Here is a 19,223-nt window from a genome sequence, read left to right as displayed (position 1 = left end):
AAACCTGAAGTGTTTTCCTCATGAAACACAAGCCTGGCTTCAGATGTGCGAAGAACAAATGCAAAATTTACTCAAGTTTAATTTATACTTCAGTTATTGAACTATCAGTTAACTATCAGTTGTTGAATATGGCAGCACTGATAGATCTGTTCAAATATTTTAATATAGCCACCGATAGAAAGATAGTATACATATATTAATATATTTATCTACTGTATTTATGCTGACTCATCGTCCATACTCTTTTACACTATCAGCCCAGCAGGGGCCACCAAATCTATGTAAAGACTGCTGCTATATTTAAGGCTAGCTACTATAAACAAACCTTATTTTTGTATTAACCGGGTGATATTGTAGAATTAATGATTAAAAACTTTTCTATAAGCTGCTATAAGACCAATCAGACTGCAATCGTGTATCCAAGTTTTTTTCAGGCCTGCAACTTCCTTTCTTGTTACTTCCAGGTGAAGTACTTATAAAGTGGCAGTACTTGTGTGTATGCAAGTTTTTTTTTCTTCTTAGGCATAAACAGGCTCCTATCGAAGATTAGAAGAAGCAGGTTCTGTGTCCTCCACTCTGTGAGGTCACACATCAGTGCTGCCACGGATCCAAAATTGTGCAGTAAAGCTGATTACAGTGTGGCTTTTTTTTTTTTTTTTTTTAAAGGCTATGTTTGCATAACCGATCTGATATTTGGACAGATTTTTTTCAGCAGAATAAGCAGTTTTTCAAGATGTCGGTACATGCCGGTGAATGTGTGGATTTAATTTGGTTTAATCCATCCCTCACACAAGCCAGTAAACAAAACACACCTCAACACGATCACATCGCTACTACCCTCTACTGCAAGTAAAGCTGGCAGCTCTACAAAGTTTTGTGCTTGATACTGCCCGCATCATCTCTGGCTGCGTTCACGTGCACTCAGACGTCACAGTTTCACATGTATCATGTATATACACAACTTTTTAAAATTTCATAGTTGAATTGAAGTCAAATTATTTCAGTTATATTGAGGAAACCAAAGGGAATTTCCCATTTTAACCTGAGCTGTCTTTTCTTTTGCCTGTAGGCTTTTTGTGATTTCACTGTCAATGTCAAGAAGTTAATAATCAGAATACAAAATGTGTGAATATTTATTAACAGTGAATAAACTGGAAGATGCATGTTTCAAACCACCGCACATTTGCTTTGCTGAATTAAATAATTGCTAAGAGTTAACTCAGTGGACTTAAGATTTCATCAGCTGTCCAATACAATTGAAATTAAATTTTAACCTTCCATAAAGTTTGAAATGTTGACGTTTCCATGTCTGAGTTAGTGACCGTCTCAATCTGCTGCCTACAAAAAAAGAATAATGAGTAGATGGAGAGTCAAGGCCTTTTTATTGAATTCTACATCATAAAAGCTCTATTCTCCAAACAGTTTATGAATTCACTGGTCTTTGACCTTCCCTTCTGTTTCACTGGTCCACTGACGCGTGTTTCAGTCAGACAAAAGCAGTTTATGGACTCTGTCTAATTTCCTCCAAGTGTTTAATGACCTGCCTGGAGGTAGACACCAGTAGGATGGGTGCTGCAGGCTGTCAGAGAAAAATGTCTTAGTGCCACCTAGGGGGCCTAAGGTTGCATTGCAAAAAACAAACTAAGTGTCGCTTCCCTCTCTTGCAGAGAAAATCTTGCTCTCATATCCAGCGGTCGGGAATTTAACAAGTCCCATATTGTTTTAGGTATATGTCATTAACATAGGAAGTGAGGAATGTGGAATGTCAGAATGATTATATTTGTCTTGTGTTTTTCCATCACAGGAGGCAAGTCAACGGAACATAAGAAATAGTCATGTTTATTTCACAAATTCCATTTATAGAACAGCAATATTTTTAGCAAGTGCTCGTTATACAATCCATCATATACTGGGGACAGGACTTTACTGTAGAAGTGAATCAAAAGCAACAGACTGACTGGAAGCTGACTGACTGTCAATATTGAACATTAATGGACTTCTTTTACCTGCGGAGAGGAAATGTGAAAAGTCTTACATAAGCTGAAGTGTGGTTTGGATCAGAAGCTACATCAAATCATTTCTGGTCAATTTCAAGGATTTGTATTCATGCGGGAGCTTCACTGCAGCACTGCAACAGACCTTCATGTTTCTGAGGGCGTCCAGGTGAAGAAGTTAATCCCCCGCAGCTCCTCAGGTAAGTACTCCTGCTCTACTGCCGCGCTGAAGGCAGGATTGTATTTGTAGCCTTTGGCGTAGCCCAGTTGCTTCATCAGCTTGGTGGGCGCATTGCGAAGGTGAAGAGGGACAGGAGGCAGGGGGCCTTTGTGGTTCCTCAAACAGGCCTTCACATTATTGTAAGCCTGGTAAATCTCCACACATTTGGGAGCTCGAGAAAGGTACACCACACACTGAGCCAAGATCACCTGTAGCGCAGGAGGAGGAGAGAAGACAGTAAAGCAGATGACTGACACACAATTAGGCTGGTATGTGCTGATCTGAGGCCGTCGCTGATCTCTCAGGCGAGCCTGCCATACCTCGCATTCAGGCATCCCAATGAAGTGACAGGCCTGGAAGGCAGAAACAGCCTGAGGAAGAGCAGAGGGATCCGCCATACCTGAGGGAGTCCGGAGACCAGGCAGCCAGTCAAACACTGAACATTCATCTGCCTAAATAGCTTGGGTTTTTCTTTCTACTCATTTGCTAGCCGCGTTTACATACCGACATCCTCGCTGGCAAAGCGGACCAGTCTGCGAGCCACATAGAGGGGGTCCTCACCGCCCTCCAGCATGCGGCCCAGCCAGTACAGAGAGGCATTCTCATGGGAACCTCTCATTGACTTGTGCAACGCTGAGATACAGTTGTAATGCTCTTCACCTTTCAGGGACACACAATTATACTGCATAGAAATACTTCAAATTCTATGTAGAATACAGAGAACTGTTGGATCCAGGTCTACTGTTATGGGATAGTAATACACAATCGATCAAAGGATCCCTTTGTTGTGTCTTTGATCCAAATTACTGACGACGTCCAGTGGTAATATAAAGGTCATTAAGCAGAGGTGCTTGGTAAATTTGTTGTTGGCCATTGATTTGATCACCAGTTGTTCTTATTTCTTACTGGTTATTTTGAGTTGTGTTTTGATGGAGAAAATGAAAGAATCCAAGAAAAGAGATATCAGCTTGGATTTGGTCGACCTTTTTGGATATTTTCTGACATTTTCATGATTGATAACTGTGTGCAGCAGATGTCTGGATAACAGCTGTCAGTCTACTTAGTTTTCCTCTTATCTGTTGATATATTTTTCTGCTGATTATTGTTATTCGTGTGTCTCATTTTAGTACGGCAGTTACCAGTTTTTCCCCTGCCTTCTTTTTCTCTTGTCTAGACTAAAGTAAGCTGAAGTACGCAACACCTCATATTCTCATCTGTTAGAACATTATTACCGTGTTGTGATAAACACAAAAGAGCAAATACACACGAAGGCTGAGGCGATGATATGAGGCCATAAACGTGGGTGTGATACCGTCTCAATCGAGCTCATGAGTCAAGCCAAGGGTGCTTTTCATCGCCATGTGAAACAGGGAACAGTAAATCTCCAACTTTTGGGACAGCTGAGTGTTATGTAAGAGGACGGTTTGGAGGACTGTCAACATGTTAGGAAGGGAGAAAAAGGGAGTTATCCGTGGGCAGCCATGACGAGGGGCAGGGAACGGAGGTACGAATGACGAGAGAAGGGGAAAATGCAGCGTGCTACTAAACATACGCACAAGCCACACCGTCCTGACACGTAGCTCAGTTCCATCAGGTGTCACATTAAACCTGATTATGTCTGTGTGTGTGAACATCTACCATACGTATGGAACGCCACCCTACGCTTGCTGGTGCACGGCGAGGTTGTTGCTAATTATAAACCAGTTTCCTGGCAGTAACTTCAATGGTTTTAATAGTTCAAGAAATAGTTTCCCTACTTCTCATTCATCAGGGTCCAACTCCTAATGAAATAGTATTGTAACTGTTTCTATTTTATTACTCGTCATAGGTGGAATTACATCTATAAGACTCAATAAGACGCTTCCCAATTAAGGCTAAATCATGAAAAAAAAATCAAATAAAAAAATGGATCAACATGAATGGCGTATATAAATATATAGATATCATAAAACCTTTCAATATAGATCTAGATATTAGTAAATGATTGAATAAATTAATAGATAAACACTTTTCAGCATTCATGGACATTCTTGGTCATAATTCAAAATTTTCTTCTTCTTCTTTTTCCCTATTGTCAATTAATGAATCGCAATTCAAGTGACAGCTTGCGAACCCGACTGGCAATATTGGAAGGAGGTGCTTTGGTAAATCTAGATGAGTGTAATTAGCTGTGGGATTATGAGGATTCCCACATGGCTCATTCACTCTAACTCCCACTTACCTGCTTTATCATAGAGGATGTGGGACCTCTGGAGACCCTCTTTGACGTGCTCCTCCTTCACCAGTATTTCCTGAGAAGACTCGTCTGGTCCGGATAGGTTTTGCCTAGCCGAGCCCACCTGAGCTTGGACAGCCATCTGCAGGCTGTTGAGTCCGGTTCTCGCGTCACCATCGCAAAGGTAGGCGATGGTGTCCAGAGCTTTCTGTTCGATGTAAACATTAGGCCTGAGAAAAGAGCCACGTAGCATCATCAGCGCCTTCTATTACAGGGGCTTCAAAAGGAGCTAAAAACTGACTACATATATTTGACACCAGATAGATGAAAACAGCAGTCGTTTATTAGTTTTTGACACTTCGAACACAGGAAAAACTGTAAAATCCCCCAAATTACAGTATCTCTTCGCCATTTTTTAACAATTCACACTCATGTAGGCTCTTCAACATAAAGTCGATCTGATAACTCCTCATTCACTGAGTCTCCCCTCAAACTGTCTGGAGCTTCCCTCCATACACCAACACAGGAATCAGACATCCGATGCCCATGTCCTTACTGACAAGCCCCCTGGAGAGGGACACTTAATATAGCTTCTGCAGAGTCCAAGCACCTTAGATGAGGGCAACAATCTGGCCTACAGGAGGTATCATCAGTCACCATGACACCCAACTGAAACACTTCTTTTCTGTGAGCTTTAATGAGGCTAATGTAGCGACCTTGTAGTGTGTTAGCATGATATTACTGTCCATTAATCAAGACGAGCAGCCGAGGCTGATGGGGATGACTTCAGTGTTGCAGCTACCTGGCCGTGATCAAGTCTGACTGACCAGCGAAACATAATTAACAAAGAGATCATTAACTACAAATCCGTGAGTTTGGTAGGAATGATGACTGGTTTCATAAAAACCTGATGCACATTTCAAAAGTCTATTATGAACTGAAACTGAAACTGCTCCAAAGATGGTTGGCGGTTGAGTATATGTTACCATGGCGATTTACACTGGATAACAGTGTGCCAGCTTGATTGTGGTTTAAGCCTCAACCCTTTTATCTTGCTGTGTGATTTGTGATTCGCTCTGTGATTTTGAATGCACCCACAACACTCAACATAAATATTTATTTATCTCCCTGACACTCCCCATCAGACTCCATCCACAGCCAGCAGTTAAGAACGATCTCACTGTCTACATAGCTCGTATGCAAATTCTTATCTGTCAACATATCAGGCGGAACAAGAGCCGGGGGGATTGCTGTGGCTCCAACAACTCCTAGTATACTCCTCCCATAAATTATCTAACTGAACCCACTAAGCCTGGAACAGAAGGAGAGAGCAGGCCTTCCACTCAACCAGAGGATTTTGATTTGTAGGGTGATACCCAGTCAAGCAGTATCCCAGGAGAAGCACTTACTCGTGTCCATCAGTTTTATCTTGATGTTTGGAATTTGCTTGATCTCGTTCCAGGACTTTGATCCCGAGCACAGCCAGCGCCCTGTCCAGGATTGAGCCCATCGCCTCCACCGACAGCTTCTCCAGCACCAGCACCCTGCACCTGCTCAGCAGGGCGGCATTCACCTGGAAGGACGGATTCTCTGTGGTCGCTCCGATAAGTGTGATCGTCCCACACTCCACGTGAGGAAGAAACGTGTCCTTCAGATACACACAGAAAACAGGAGGATGTTGAAAGCAAGACCATCTCTGAGGTGACAAGATATCCAGGGTGAGTACTTGTATGCTTGTTCTCTATTTTTAACTCTTTACTTTGCTTTGAGGACTCTTAGCCAACATTTCTTAGGTTGAATGAAGAAAAAGCCACAATCCTGAATTATCTTCTAGATGTTGGCACTTTAAAAAAAAAAAGTAGGCTAACACGTTAGCACAATTATAAGGCTGCATCAAACCTCCAAGTACATTAAATTCAAAGACTTTTAAATTATGATGAGACAACAAGTCTGTAATTTAAACTTGTTGCCACAGGTCGCAGAGAGGCGAGGGCACATGTTTTACTTAACTGTACTTTTATTCCTGCAGAGATAAATTCGTCGTTTGGCAACAGAGTAAACATGATCACACCTGATCGTTACAACGCGGGAAACAGAGGTTTTGCGGTGTAATCATTAGCTCAACAAATTACTAGGTCTAGCAAGTCAAAAACTTCAAAACTCTCTGGCTCAATACTCCACCTGCTGGGATTTATTGAAGCGGTGAATTTCGTCAATAAACAAGATGGTCTTCCTCTTGCAAAGTCGCAGCTCATTCTGCGCCTGCTTGATCACCTCCCGCACGTCGCTGACGGATGCGCTGGTGGCTGACAGAGTCACAAAACGAGCCGTGCCATTTTTTTTACTGGTGCTGGCTATTATGTGAGCTAAAGTGGTCTGAAAGACAAGAAAATGCAAATGAAATAAATGTTATTGGATGAAAACAGAGGAGTCATATATCATATCCCAGTCCCGGGAGAAAAACCAATACAGCATCCTTCCAAAAGAAATATTGTGAATATCGTGTAGAAATTTGAGACATCCTAACAAGAACGGGCATGAAGGGCACACAGCCACGAGTTATCATCCAGGCCATATAATGCACCTTCATTTTTAGACCCTGGATAAAACTCATAAAACTTGTCTTTACTGTAAATCCTCCAAACACCTCCAAAAATAACTACTAAACAGTGAAACCTGAACTCTAATGCTGGAGATGCTGGCAAAGCGTGAGCTACTGTGGGTCACTACAGTCCACGCTAGCAGCCGGGTGTCCTAAGGATGCCGCTAACATGGAGCACTCAGCTCAGATGAAGAGCATGTGCGGGCATCAATCTAGCAGCCATAAATTTACTCTCTCAACATGAACTTAAAAGATTCACTTGTCTCATTCTTTTTTTTTTTTAGTTTATTCTTTTCTGTTTATTGACCATTTTTGCACAGTCCTGGTCAGTACCACAGGCACATCCTGCTTGTTCTTGGAGCTGGAATGCTATGCAGAGTCACTGAAATAAAGTTGATTGATTTTTGATAAATTGTCCAGACTAGCACTGAGTGAAAATCACTCTCTTTTTTTGGACAACAACATAAACTTGTGCTGCAATTAAATACACAGCCAAACCAATACAGGAGTTTAGGGGCTGATGCCACTACTATCAGCCGAACAGACTTTTTTTTTATTTTTAGTAATTTATGATATTGGATTTATCATCAATATTTTATAAATTAACTGATGATAAAGATACATATTGGAGGCAGAATATTTCAATTTAAAATTCACTTTAATGTCCAAAATCAGACCAGTACACTGAAATACCGGAACGTAACAACGGCAATTTTTTTCCTGTAGTATGTTCAGTCAAAAAAGTCATACTGGCACATATTGGACAACAAATATCAATACCTATGAATCTTGGATGGACCATTTTAGATGATATTATCGGCCACTCATTTACCGGTCTGGCTCTACAGCTGGTGGTAGTGGTGGTGGTGGTGATGCCAATCTTCCTGCTTGTTAGTAAAGCTGAGTAAAAATACTATGAGGGGGGAGTTTGAAAGAGTACACACTGCATTTATAACCATGTTATTCAGCTCTAATTGATCATTAAGGGGAAAAAATGCTTCTGGTCTTTAAAATTTCTTCTGTTTCTCTTTTTCTTATAGTATTTTAAATTGATTATCAGAAGTGTTTGTACTAACCGATGCTGCAGCCTTGGAGGTAGAGAAGTAAATATTGGTATAAAAAGTATATACTTATTGCAGTTAGATGTTCGTACTACACCTTTCCGCATCCCGGTGGTCCCCACAGGATGAGGGAGGGGATGTCCTGGGAGTCCAGCAGTGACCGGATGAGTGTTTGTTGGCCCAGAGTTTTGTTTTGACCGAAGTATTCCTCCAGGGTGTCCGGTCTCAGCGTCTCGGCCAGGGGCTTATTCGTGGTTAGCAGGATCCGCAAGGTTAAAACAGGTGTTGCTTTCACGGGCTGTCCGTTCAACGCGGAGGAATGTCTGCTCAAGTGCTCCGTACCTGGCTGTCCACTCTCACTCTGTAAACTACGTTTAACCCCTTTGTTTGCTGCTGCGTTGCTTGTTTGTTTATTTAAAAATGGCGTATTACGTTCGTTCTGGAGGGAGACTTTACTCCTGTTACTCTGGAACATGGAGAATACCGCAGGCGATGACGGAGACCCAGCAGCCTCAACGCATATCTTCTTCACCGGAGGTCCATCGTCGTCTGAAACGGACGCAGCCCGACTGGCAGTGTCGTTCTTCAGAAGACACACATCCAGGTGACCGTTGATGGTGTCAGTCTGGAAGTCCTTAGAGCAGACGGGGCATTGCACCGAGTCCAGCGCGGTGGATGTCGTTTCGTTCGCCATGTTGCTTCCCGCGAAACTTTTGACCTTTAATCACATGACCAAACAGTTTTTACATATTAACCACTGGTAAAATAGATTTTACCCATGAGTCATCTAAAACGTGTTGTTTTACAATCTTAGCATAGCATTAACTTAACAAACAGGCTAATTTACATTTTTTTCTGCCTAATTTGTTCTTTTCCTGGTTGCGTTCAGGAATCATGGAGTCGGTCGGATATTAAGAAATCAGTCTCGATTAAACATTTCCAGAGACAACACGTCATTGAACAATTCCAATAACCCGTTTTGGGGCTTACTCTGATGTTATGTGGAAAGTTTGACTCCTTTTACGGATAAAAATTGATCGTAACTGTTTCTAAAAAAAAACAAAAACAAAAAAAACAAAAACAAAATCTCAGTTGCTGTCAAGGGAATGCATCTTTAGCCAGCAGAATGTGGAGTATTTGAATGCAGCAAACATGTAAATATTACCCAGGTGTAGCTGAACAGGTAGGCAGCTAAGAACGTCGAAGGAAATTAGTAGGAGTCCATAAATAATTATTATACAGTGAATAAACACAAGGACAAAACACTTAACACAAAAATAAAATCACAGGAGAACCGTGAGGCAACAATGAAACATAGGCATATAGACATATTTGCTCCTTTCAAAAATTCAAAAATATTACAGAACCTCATAATTTTCTTTAAAAACAAAACATCCAAGTGTTTGTGAATTAGAAAAGCATTATTACAAAAAAAGGGAAGGTATGTGACATAATTTGGCATTGGGAGTGAAGAAAACAGTGGATGTATGATCATTGAAAATAGATAAAAAATGATTTTATGCTATTTTCCTCAGTGGGCCTCTACTACTGTCTTTGTCTGTGGTCAGATACGAGGGATCATCTAGGGTGAGTTTATCCAGGGTGAGAAGACAGAGGAAGTTCTCTTCAATAAAGGGCTGGCAGCCAAGTGTCCCCTGCAGGCAGAATGGCCAAGCTGAAGTCAGGTCATCAGTTTGCCAACAGCCGAAACATGACCAAGCTGGCCTTATTCCCCCCCTTGGAGAAAGTGCAAACCATGCGCTGCTTCTGGGAGACAAAATTGGAACCAGAGGTATCCACACAGTTCTCAGAAATCCCTATGAAATACACTTGCCACTGTGAATTATTTTAATTTATTTCTTAATTTCACAAGTACCAGCAGAGGGTGCTAAAAGACAGATTTATTTGAAATAAGTGCATCTGCATCCATCCATTCATCCATCTATTCATCCATTAACTTTCTATACCACTTATCTGTTAAAGGTGGTGGTGGTGGTGGTGGGGGGGGGGGGGGGGGGGCTGGAGCCTATCCCAGCTGACATTGGGTGAGAGGCATGGTTCACCCTGGATAGGTCGCCAATCCGTCGCAGGGCCATCAGGAGCAATTAGGAGTTCAGTATCTTGCTCAAGGTTTCTTGGACATGGTCACCAGGGGAAGTGAGGATCGAACCAGCAACCCTTCAGTTGCTTGATGGCCTCTCTACCTCCGAGCCATGCCGCCCCCCTGAAATAAGAGCAATACAGTATATTATGCCTTTACAGCAAAGTCTAAAAACTTAGCATGGAGTGCACCTTCAACACTGCTTTTAGGATGTTTTTTTAATCGTTGATTCAATAACAGTTTTGTAGACGGTCAAAAACAATCATAACTTGAAAGTTTGCCCACAGGCACTTTCATGCTCAACCCTTAATTAATACTGCAAACAGCTCAGAGCAGGCCCATGCACCTCCACGTTGGAGTGTGTGGTAGTTCAGTAAAGCCGTGGTTGAGAGAGGGGATCATATTTCGATTTTGCATGAAGGAGCAGAGTAATGTATGGGCTGTGATGCAGATATGCCTCCGCGTGTCTGTGAGAGAACACACGTTTACTCTTTATCATGTTGCTGTGGTGAGGACAACACTGTAATTTTTCCAGTTAAGCTTGTTCCATTATGTTCACTTACAATAACCACCAGGTAGCCCTAAAACTAGCCTGCCCGCCTAAAACAAATGTGAGAAAGAAAAATCGTCATTATAGATTTTGCATCATCCTGCTGACAGAAAAACAGGCAGACAGACAGCCACTGCTGAACACGTGACCTCCTCTACAGAGGTAACTAGGCTGAGATGCAAAGATGATCAATAATACATTCCCAAAATAACCAAGATGTACTTAAAATAGTGGAAGATATGTGGAATTCCCATCAGCATTCTGGATTTGAAACATGAGGTGTCCCACTAGAAAACTGAGACCTTGTCAGAAATCAAAAAACACTTTACTTTTTTCCCTCCACGTCAGCCAACAGCTTCATTTGATCTGCGAGGGAAGCACATTATTGTATCTGGCACAGCTGGTGGTGGAGCCATGAGGCGGCGGAGCTTTCCGCACATACCTCACATAACAGCGTCACTGTTGCGCAAGGTAGACTAATAAACTCCATCCAGAATTTAAGCTCAACTATCAGTTTTATCTTTGAGTCAGTGCTGGATTGACATTAGTTACTGTAATTTCGGTGCTGATATAATATTGTATGTGTTGCGATCCTTGTCTGTAACCCCTCATGTGACATTTGTAATACAATAGCACAGGCTATTTATTTTACACCCGTCTCCCCGTGTGTGTTGACAGGGAGACTCGACACCCAATCACAATTTTCTTCAGTTTTCAAGTTCACTACTGTTTTAAAGATTAATGTTGTATTTCAGCGGTCGGGATACTTTCTTAATGTGAATGTTTTTTGAGAGGTGATTAATCACCAGCTTTTTTTTTTTTTAAATGGAGATGAGGGTATTACACCCAGCGAGAGAGAGCTTATCTGTCAGACCCCCTTCGCTGGCACCTGTCACTCTTTTGTCATGGGGACAAACCAGCCGTCCTTTGGCTATAAGTGCTAATAGGAGTGACTGAATTAACAGAGGCTGTGGTGGATAGAGTAGTATTAATGTTTGGGCGTTCCTAGGACCGACAAGTGGCTGTCATATCTCCTCTCACACTTCACTTGAGACTCCTCTCCTATAAGCTCCAAGAGATCCTTTTAGATGGCTGCGTTAAAGGAAGGCAACAGAAGAAAGATGAAGGGTAAAATAAAAGCCATGGAGAACTTTATCACTGGTTTGGACCTTTGGTTAGTCAACAGCATGTGTCTGGTCGCCTCCTACCTCTGGCGAAGACTGTACGAATTACTCTGCTACAGGAGGAGTCAAAGAGCATCGCCTTCACCGGCCATTAAGGTACCAACAAGACTGTCTGACGTGATGATTGATTCTCAATCACCTGCTTGGGAGCACTCACACCTTTTGTTTTTTTTTAGAAATGCATCAACACCTGGAGTTATTAGAGTAACTACATACTATTTTCATGAGTAAGCGTCAGGAGAGAAGCAGAAATGTCACGTCACTTATTGCATGCGGACTTCATTTTACTTCCTCTGTGAAACAATTATGTGTCATTGCATGGTTGCCTCTGAATGGCCATTAAACCGAATTCCTTCATGAGTTAACCGACACTCTGGAGACTGCTGCTGGACTGCCTTCAGAGGGGATGACAGGAGCTCAGGCAGGACCAGCATTTTAATAAGCTCCCTTACTTGATAATCTCACTGTCCTCAATGGAATGTTCTACAAGGCAGGGAAACAAGTCATTATGTAAGGCCTTTAGGGGCACATTTGCATGAAAACATTTTTTTTTGTTTTATACACTACTATTACTAAGTCCTTTTTAAAAAAATTATTTCCAGAAATGTATGGTCAAAGCATGGAGTGTATAATTTTTGTTAAAGAGTGAAGGAATGGATCTCACCAGGAAAGATGCTGAATACTGTAGTCAGGGATACACAGATTATGAGTGAGTACAAAGAATGCACTTTGTTGGTGTCAGCTTATATGATTTATCACTGATGGTGACATGTTCTAGTGATAGTGTGGCTGTTTATCTATCTGTCTCCAAGCGGGCCATGGTGACGTGTCCTCCAGCAAAATACTAAACCATCCCCAGCCACAGGGGATGCATAACAACACTACTTTGATTGATACAAACAGGAACAACTAACAAATAGTATTCATAATGGTAAAACACTTTTTTTAAAAAAGTTGTAAACGCATCAAATGAAAATACGAATGACATCTATCCTACCGTTACCTAAAAAGTATCTTTAAATACATGCCCAAAACAATCCAAACACAAGGAATGTTCTTGACTCATAAGATATTTTATGTGATCCACACAATCTCTTGGAGCTTAACAGGCAACTTATTCCTCTAATGAACGTGCATTACATCAAATGACTGAATTTAATCAAAATCTGCTAAAATATCTCAGATAAATCAAAAATTATATTATAAAGGGTCTTGATCACATATCGAGAGTATGATCACAATTCCTGGAGCTGATTGCTTCCTCCCTTCAACTGTTTTAGATTTTGGCTGAATTTTGGCTGTGACGTGTCCAGAGAAATAGCGCTACGTGCTGTACCCTACCTTCAGGAACTAGGATTTACAATGCGATCCAATCATCGTCAGTAATATTAGCCACCCTTCCACCAAATTTCATCTCAATCCCTTCAATAGGTTTATAGATATCTGACTAAAAAATGGACAAAAGCATCAGTACATCACAAATCATGACTTTCTTGGCGGAGGTAACAATGACATCTGAGGTCAACCTCTCATAGTCTGTGTTGGAAAGGGAGGTCATATCCATGTCCCTGGGTATTTTTGGATTATTGTGGGTCTCATTAAGGAACATACACACAGACAAACAGACTCCCACATTGTACTATGACAAGAGCTTGAATTCGGTGGACAAGATCCAACTCACAAGACGTGTTGAACACGTTAGTTGGCAGCATGACTGAGTTGTGGCTGTGCATCGTCGACTCGTATTTCACAGGAATTGGCCATCAGTTGTTTGATATGACACCAGTAATTTTAGTAAGTGATTGAAATAGGTTCACACAGGGGAAACTATTCTGGCTGCTCATGCACAGTGACAGATCATGGAATATACACGTGTCCGTACTGTTACAACTATATGAAAAATAACCAATAATAATGGTCGTTATTGATATAGATGGTCTCTTTTGCTGTAGTTCATCTGGCAAAATTTGTAAAAAATGTTTTCGGGCTGCTTTTTACATATTAAAACATGCAGTGCTTTGTTCCTGTCTGATCCACCTGTACACTGAGCGCTTTATTAAAGCTTATCGTGCAGTTTTGAGTTACAGATTCAAGTTTACTGACCTGCCATAATAAGCTGGCTTGCTCATCTACTGTATTATATAGACAGCAGGAAGGATAAAACATGAGGCAACAGGCTGGTGGGGGTTTATAGGCAAGTGCAGAGTGTAAATAATCTACAGTGAATTTACAGTGAGCTCTGGTGGTGGAGCGTGACAGGCACAATGCTGTGCAGGTCCCACTTTTGCTGCCCCCTAGTGAATCATATTGTTTATGCATGCATTCTAATGACTATAACTCAATCCAAAAGGGATACTCTGTCTGCAAATATCTGGAACTAAAGCAGTTTCAAATTTTCTTTCAAATCATCAGATAAAACTTATAAACGAACACTGTGAGAAGTCTAATAGAAGTAATTACATTACACACAATAAATACGTGCCGTCGGTAGTGATCCTACATGCCGTTATAGAGCGCCGCCTCAGAGACAAGCTGAAGCCCTCTCACCCTCTCCTGTTTCCATTCCTCTCTTGGCATTTCGGAGATCCACATTGACATTTACGGCAGGAGATCCATGAGTATGTCTCTAAGCTCTTCCTCTGTGACTGGGCTCCTCACTTTGTCATTGACCTTTTATGTATACCCTTTATAACATCTTCAGTCCAAAGTGCTACTTGCATTTTCACAACGATTGTAATTCATTCAAGGAATATTCTTTATACTTTAAGAGTTGCGTAAAATATTACTCAAGTGTAAGTGAAATTACTTTGGTGAATGTGAATAGCCAAAAGGCATCTTCTTTTTTTACTAGTGAGGATAATATTCAGTTTTTCAAATCAGCTGAAATAATATCCATTTAGATATATTTAATTCGGAATGATGACACAGCTTAGATGATACATCAGTTAGTGGGTTGACAAGCAAATAATCAGTCATGAAGCTGTCACGATGCTGTTGAGTTTTCAACTGATGAGCAAAACTAAACAAGCAAAGTCGTCGACTATTAATCGCAACCAGGCAACCATTAATCAAACTTTAATTGCAGTTTTAATGCACTAAATTTACAGCCATATGTCATATAACAATATCTGGGGTCAAACTCCTCTGCATCTAGAAAAATAGATCTGCTAAAGCCTGTTTCTTTCTGAAACAATGTGAAGTGTGATTGGAATATGACTTCCATTCTGAGTTTTAGACAAGTGAACAACACCTCCTGCTTCTCAGACCTAAACATCAACATGGTTATTGTCCTAGTTTTGCAAAAATATATGCAAAACATGTTTTGCATATACAATAAACAATGTTGATTTTCTGAATAATTGATCAAAAATAGGATCAAACCCATCAGCTATTTTTGGTTGTATAAAAATCAATAATCCAATATGGCTTCCGCAGGATGTTAGCAAACCAAAAATGATAGAGATCCAGAACACATCAGGAACATGTCAGATTTTGTGGGATTAGGTCAAATGATTTTGAGTTACAATGTGGTCATGAAAGGTGGTGGATACAGTGACAGGCAGTGTGTGTGTGTGTGTGTGTGGGGGGGGGGGGGCACAGACATCCATTCAGAGTGATTAATAAATATTTCCAAAAGTCATCAGTGCATATCATAAGAAATATCCATATATGTCTGCTTCAGTGTGCATGTGACAACATTCATAACATTATGACCAAGCAGACAGGTGTGTATGTTTGTGTGTGTGTGTGTGTGTGTTTGTGTGTGTGTGTGTGTGTGTGGACTCAAAATACTGAATCAGCAAATATGTGTTGTAATTTAGTTAAATATAGTCTTATAAACAAAACCAAACTGTCTATCAGAATACGACAGCAAAATAAGTTTACCTGCCAAGAGAAAACATGAGATGAAGGGGAAAGAACACAAGGGATGTCTGAGACATTAGCAGCAGGAGTTGTGTTTCATGGCTGCCACACACATTTAAGTTCACAAGTTTCCAAGAGAAAGTGTAGCCAGCACTGGCAGGCAGAGCAACGTAAGTAAGAGTGGGTGACTGGACAGTAGCCACAGCAAACAGCGTTAGTGCTCCCCGGGACATTGTGTTCTTTAAAACGCAGGCGACGTTCCATTTTTAACAGATCGCCTTGTCCCACTGCCAAAGAAATATCCTGATACAGGAGGGCAAGCAGGTCACACTTTACATACCCCCCCCCCCCACACACACACACACACAAGAACAGTCCACTAAAACACGTGTTCATTTAACATCGCATTTGCTATCAGGTGTCCTATTCATTTTAATGATTCTGCAAATTTGTCTTTTTAATCAATAAGTTGATCGGAGAAAAGTATAAAATCTAAATTCGGAATATTCTCTGGTCTTCCCTGCCTACTTGCAGACATTTTCTTGGTAATTTTGATCTTTTTTTTCCACTTAAGTGTGTATTTTAATTTTATTTTTTCACATTACAAAGTTTCTCAATCAATCACAAATGCCATTCACTTAGAAACTACAGCTCGAAAGCCAAAAACAAGAAAACCACAGACAGGTTTAACTTTAATACAACAGCCCTGCGGTAAATCTCCCCATCCTGAGGTTCAGAATGTGCCGTTATCATTTTGAAGGCTGTAGTTTGAGATACTGTTGAACCATACTGGTACTCATTGATATGGATCAAACAGTTCCCAGTATAAACCAGTATACATCAACAGCACCACACATTATAGCCTCAACATGACAATTAAAATAATAAACTTCTCTTTAACAGATTTGATAAAAACAAACATTATAATCCTCATAAAGGGGAGATTTATTGCATAGCTTTTGTATTGCACTCGATAAAAGAAACCTGCAAGTGGTTGAATGTTTTCACTGATTGTAAGTTATTTTGCCTTTGTACACAGGAAAGTTGGACAAGAAATATAAGATCGGGATTTCAGAATTGTCCGGGTCACATTGTGACCTTAAAATGATACGTGTATTTTTCTATTTCAAGGAGCTAATCTTCTTGCTGTGTATCAATTTACTTTGAAGTGTTTGCACTGATGCTGAGACTGCGGGTTTACTCAAAATTGTGTTTGTGTAAATCTTTTTGTGACGATTGCGGTGCGGCAGTTGACATGTTTGGTGGTAATTTTACTGTCAACTGAACTAAACAGCATTTAAATCATGTGATAGTAGCCTGCGCTGTTTACTTGTGTTGAGGAGGTGGGGGTGACCTGTGACAAGTGGTCATGATGCTGTTACTTTCTCTGGTGTTAGTTTCACTGTAAAGTGTAAGCGATATAAAGTAGATATTTGTTATATGTCATAAGCCTCTGTGGCCGTCTGAGGTCTGTTTATATCTCTGGCTGCACCCACACCACTTCACCTCTACGCAATTAAAAATATCCCATACTTTGATAATTCCGTCAAAGTTGTCTATATTCATTTCTACAGTGCAGCAACAGTTTTATCAGCGCCGTGTTGCAGAATCCAACAACAGTGTGGACATTAATACTTTAAATACTGCCTTCTGTTTGTGTGGAGGGAGCGTGTATGTTTGGTGTATGCCACCGTATGAGAAAGTTGACCGTCCAGGCCTCTCAAATTGACACAACATGCTACAAACGACCTACGCTGTCTGTCATCTGTTGGCATCCAAAGACAGGTGTGAGGGTCCGCGTCTCCCAGCGTGATTAATGGTTGGTTTCACGCTCATCTGTTTCTGTCTCGTCACTTGTCCTTTGAGCTGCACGTCTTATATGAGTGAATCCAGGAGTAAATGCAAATTAAAGTACTGCACCCGTTCATATTTATGTAAATACGAGGGCAGAGAAACACCGCAGTCTCCCAGATTGACATGTTGGTTGACAGGTAAACTCTCCTTTCCTCACCTTATCTGGCTCCACTCTATCTGCCAAGTCTTCATCCTGTTCTGGCTTTCTGCACCCATGAGCTCAGGTTTTGGCTTGAGCCACTAGAGAGAGAAGTTTAGCTGGGGTCACTTTGGCACAGCCAGCAGTCTGTTATCAAACTTAATTCATGGTAGCTTGAATTCCTCTTACAGACTATCATCTCTGTGCTAATGGAGACAAAATGTGTTTGCAAAGTAGTTTTGCAGCTTTGAAAAAAAATAATTTTGGCGACAGCATCCATTCTCTTAGTGTGTGCTTGTAAGCTGATATCTGTTTATTCCGTGAGTTGATACAAACGCAAATAAATCAAACACGTTTGAATTTATAGGGAATATGAATTATGTTCAAGACCTGGAAAGGCAGGTTTGTTTATGTATTTAAATATATGTCATTCAGACACAAGGCATTGTAAACAAAATTAAAATGTCACGTAAATTTAAAAATGTGAACATCATTAAGAACAAAAGAAGCCAAATCAAGCAGACGCATAGTGAAAGGTTTAAAGGTCATTACCAGAAAAGCCATGGTAATACATACTGATTTGATTAAGCAGTCACTTTCAGCAGACCTCAGGTGTTCAGAGGGCTTTTTCTGTAGGTGGAGTGTAACTTAAATCTGCTTCACCTTGTTTGGTCCTGATCTCAGGATTAAGGTCTGAACCTGCCTCAGATGACCTGAGGGGTCTGGATGCTGCGTCATAACAAAAGTGGATGGGAGGGATCAAGTTCTGTCATCCGCTTATAAGGGAGGTGAACAGTGGATGTTTGTCAGCGAGGAAACGTGTGTGTGTGTGTGTGTGTGTGTGTGTGTGTGTGTGTGTCTACAGACCATCCATTTCTGTAATGTCAATTACGACAATAATTTCCATTGCAGGGAGAGGCAAAAAACTCAGTGTCTTTATTAGAAGCCTCCACACAAATAAGATTAAAATTATACACAAACACAAGATGAAAACAGGCTTATGTAAAGGCAAAACATGCATAAAACAATACTTACAAATATTCATTGTGGGTGAAGATGTTAGTTTACATCACAGCCAGGAACCACAGGCATCACCGTGTTTCCACTGACGCTGGGAGCCTCAGACTGGCCTTTAACAATCAAGGAGGCAGCTGCATTTCAACACGGTTGTCATTTACAGTTGTCATCAGTCGTCAATTGACTGTCCACTTCGATCAGCGGCAGGTAACTAGCAGCCAAGTCCCTTTATAGTCTTCATTCTACAAAAAATATCATTTTAATAACTTGATCATGAGAAGACTTGAACTTTCTTCTACACCGTTTGCAAACTTGATCAATCCCCTCATGACTCTGCACCGTAGGACTGGACTGAACAGGGAAAAAAGAAACATGTTTAAAATGACCAAGCATTGTTACACAAGGAATTTCTAACAGTGACC

At 40.9% G+C, this 19,223-nt stretch overlaps 1 protein-coding gene across 2 annotated transcripts; it reads right to left on the bottom strand.

The window, feature by feature from the left end:
- Positions 1–1,810: 1,810 nt before the first annotated feature.
- wrnip1 (WRN helicase interacting protein 1) lies at positions 1,811–8,983 on the bottom strand. 2 transcript variants are annotated; one of them, XM_086203779.1, is made up of 8 exons: positions 8,190–8,983; positions 6,611–6,805; positions 5,839–6,077; positions 4,436–4,659; positions 2,719–2,874; positions 2,535–2,614; positions 2,140–2,423; positions 1,811–2,006 (listed from the first exon to the last, which is right to left on the bottom strand). In XM_086203779.1, exons 1-7 carry the CDS (start codon positions 8,784–8,786, stop codon positions 2,142–2,144), a joined length of 1,773 nt encoding a protein of 590 aa, XP_086059905.1. In that variant the 5' UTR covers positions 8,787–8,983; the 3' UTR covers positions 1,811–2,006; positions 2,140–2,141. The 2 variants fall into 2 exon arrangements, with proteins under 2 accessions (XP_086059905.1, XP_086059904.1); XM_086203778.1 differs by lacking the exon at positions 1,811–2,006 and having other exon boundaries at positions 2,138–2,423.
- Positions 8,984–19,223: the final 10,240 nt, after the last annotated feature.

Source organism: Aulostomus chinensis, chromosome 5, assembly GCF_037954235.1.
Source record: "Aulostomus chinensis isolate RoL2024-O1b breed Wild chromosome 5, RoL_Achi_v1.0, whole genome shotgun sequence".
NCBI classification, from domain to species: domain Eukaryota; kingdom Metazoa; phylum Chordata; class Actinopteri; order Syngnathiformes; family Aulostomidae; genus Aulostomus; species Aulostomus chinensis.
Note: the sequence above shows the minus strand (reverse complement) of the source record. Positions and strands in the feature narration are given on the sequence as shown.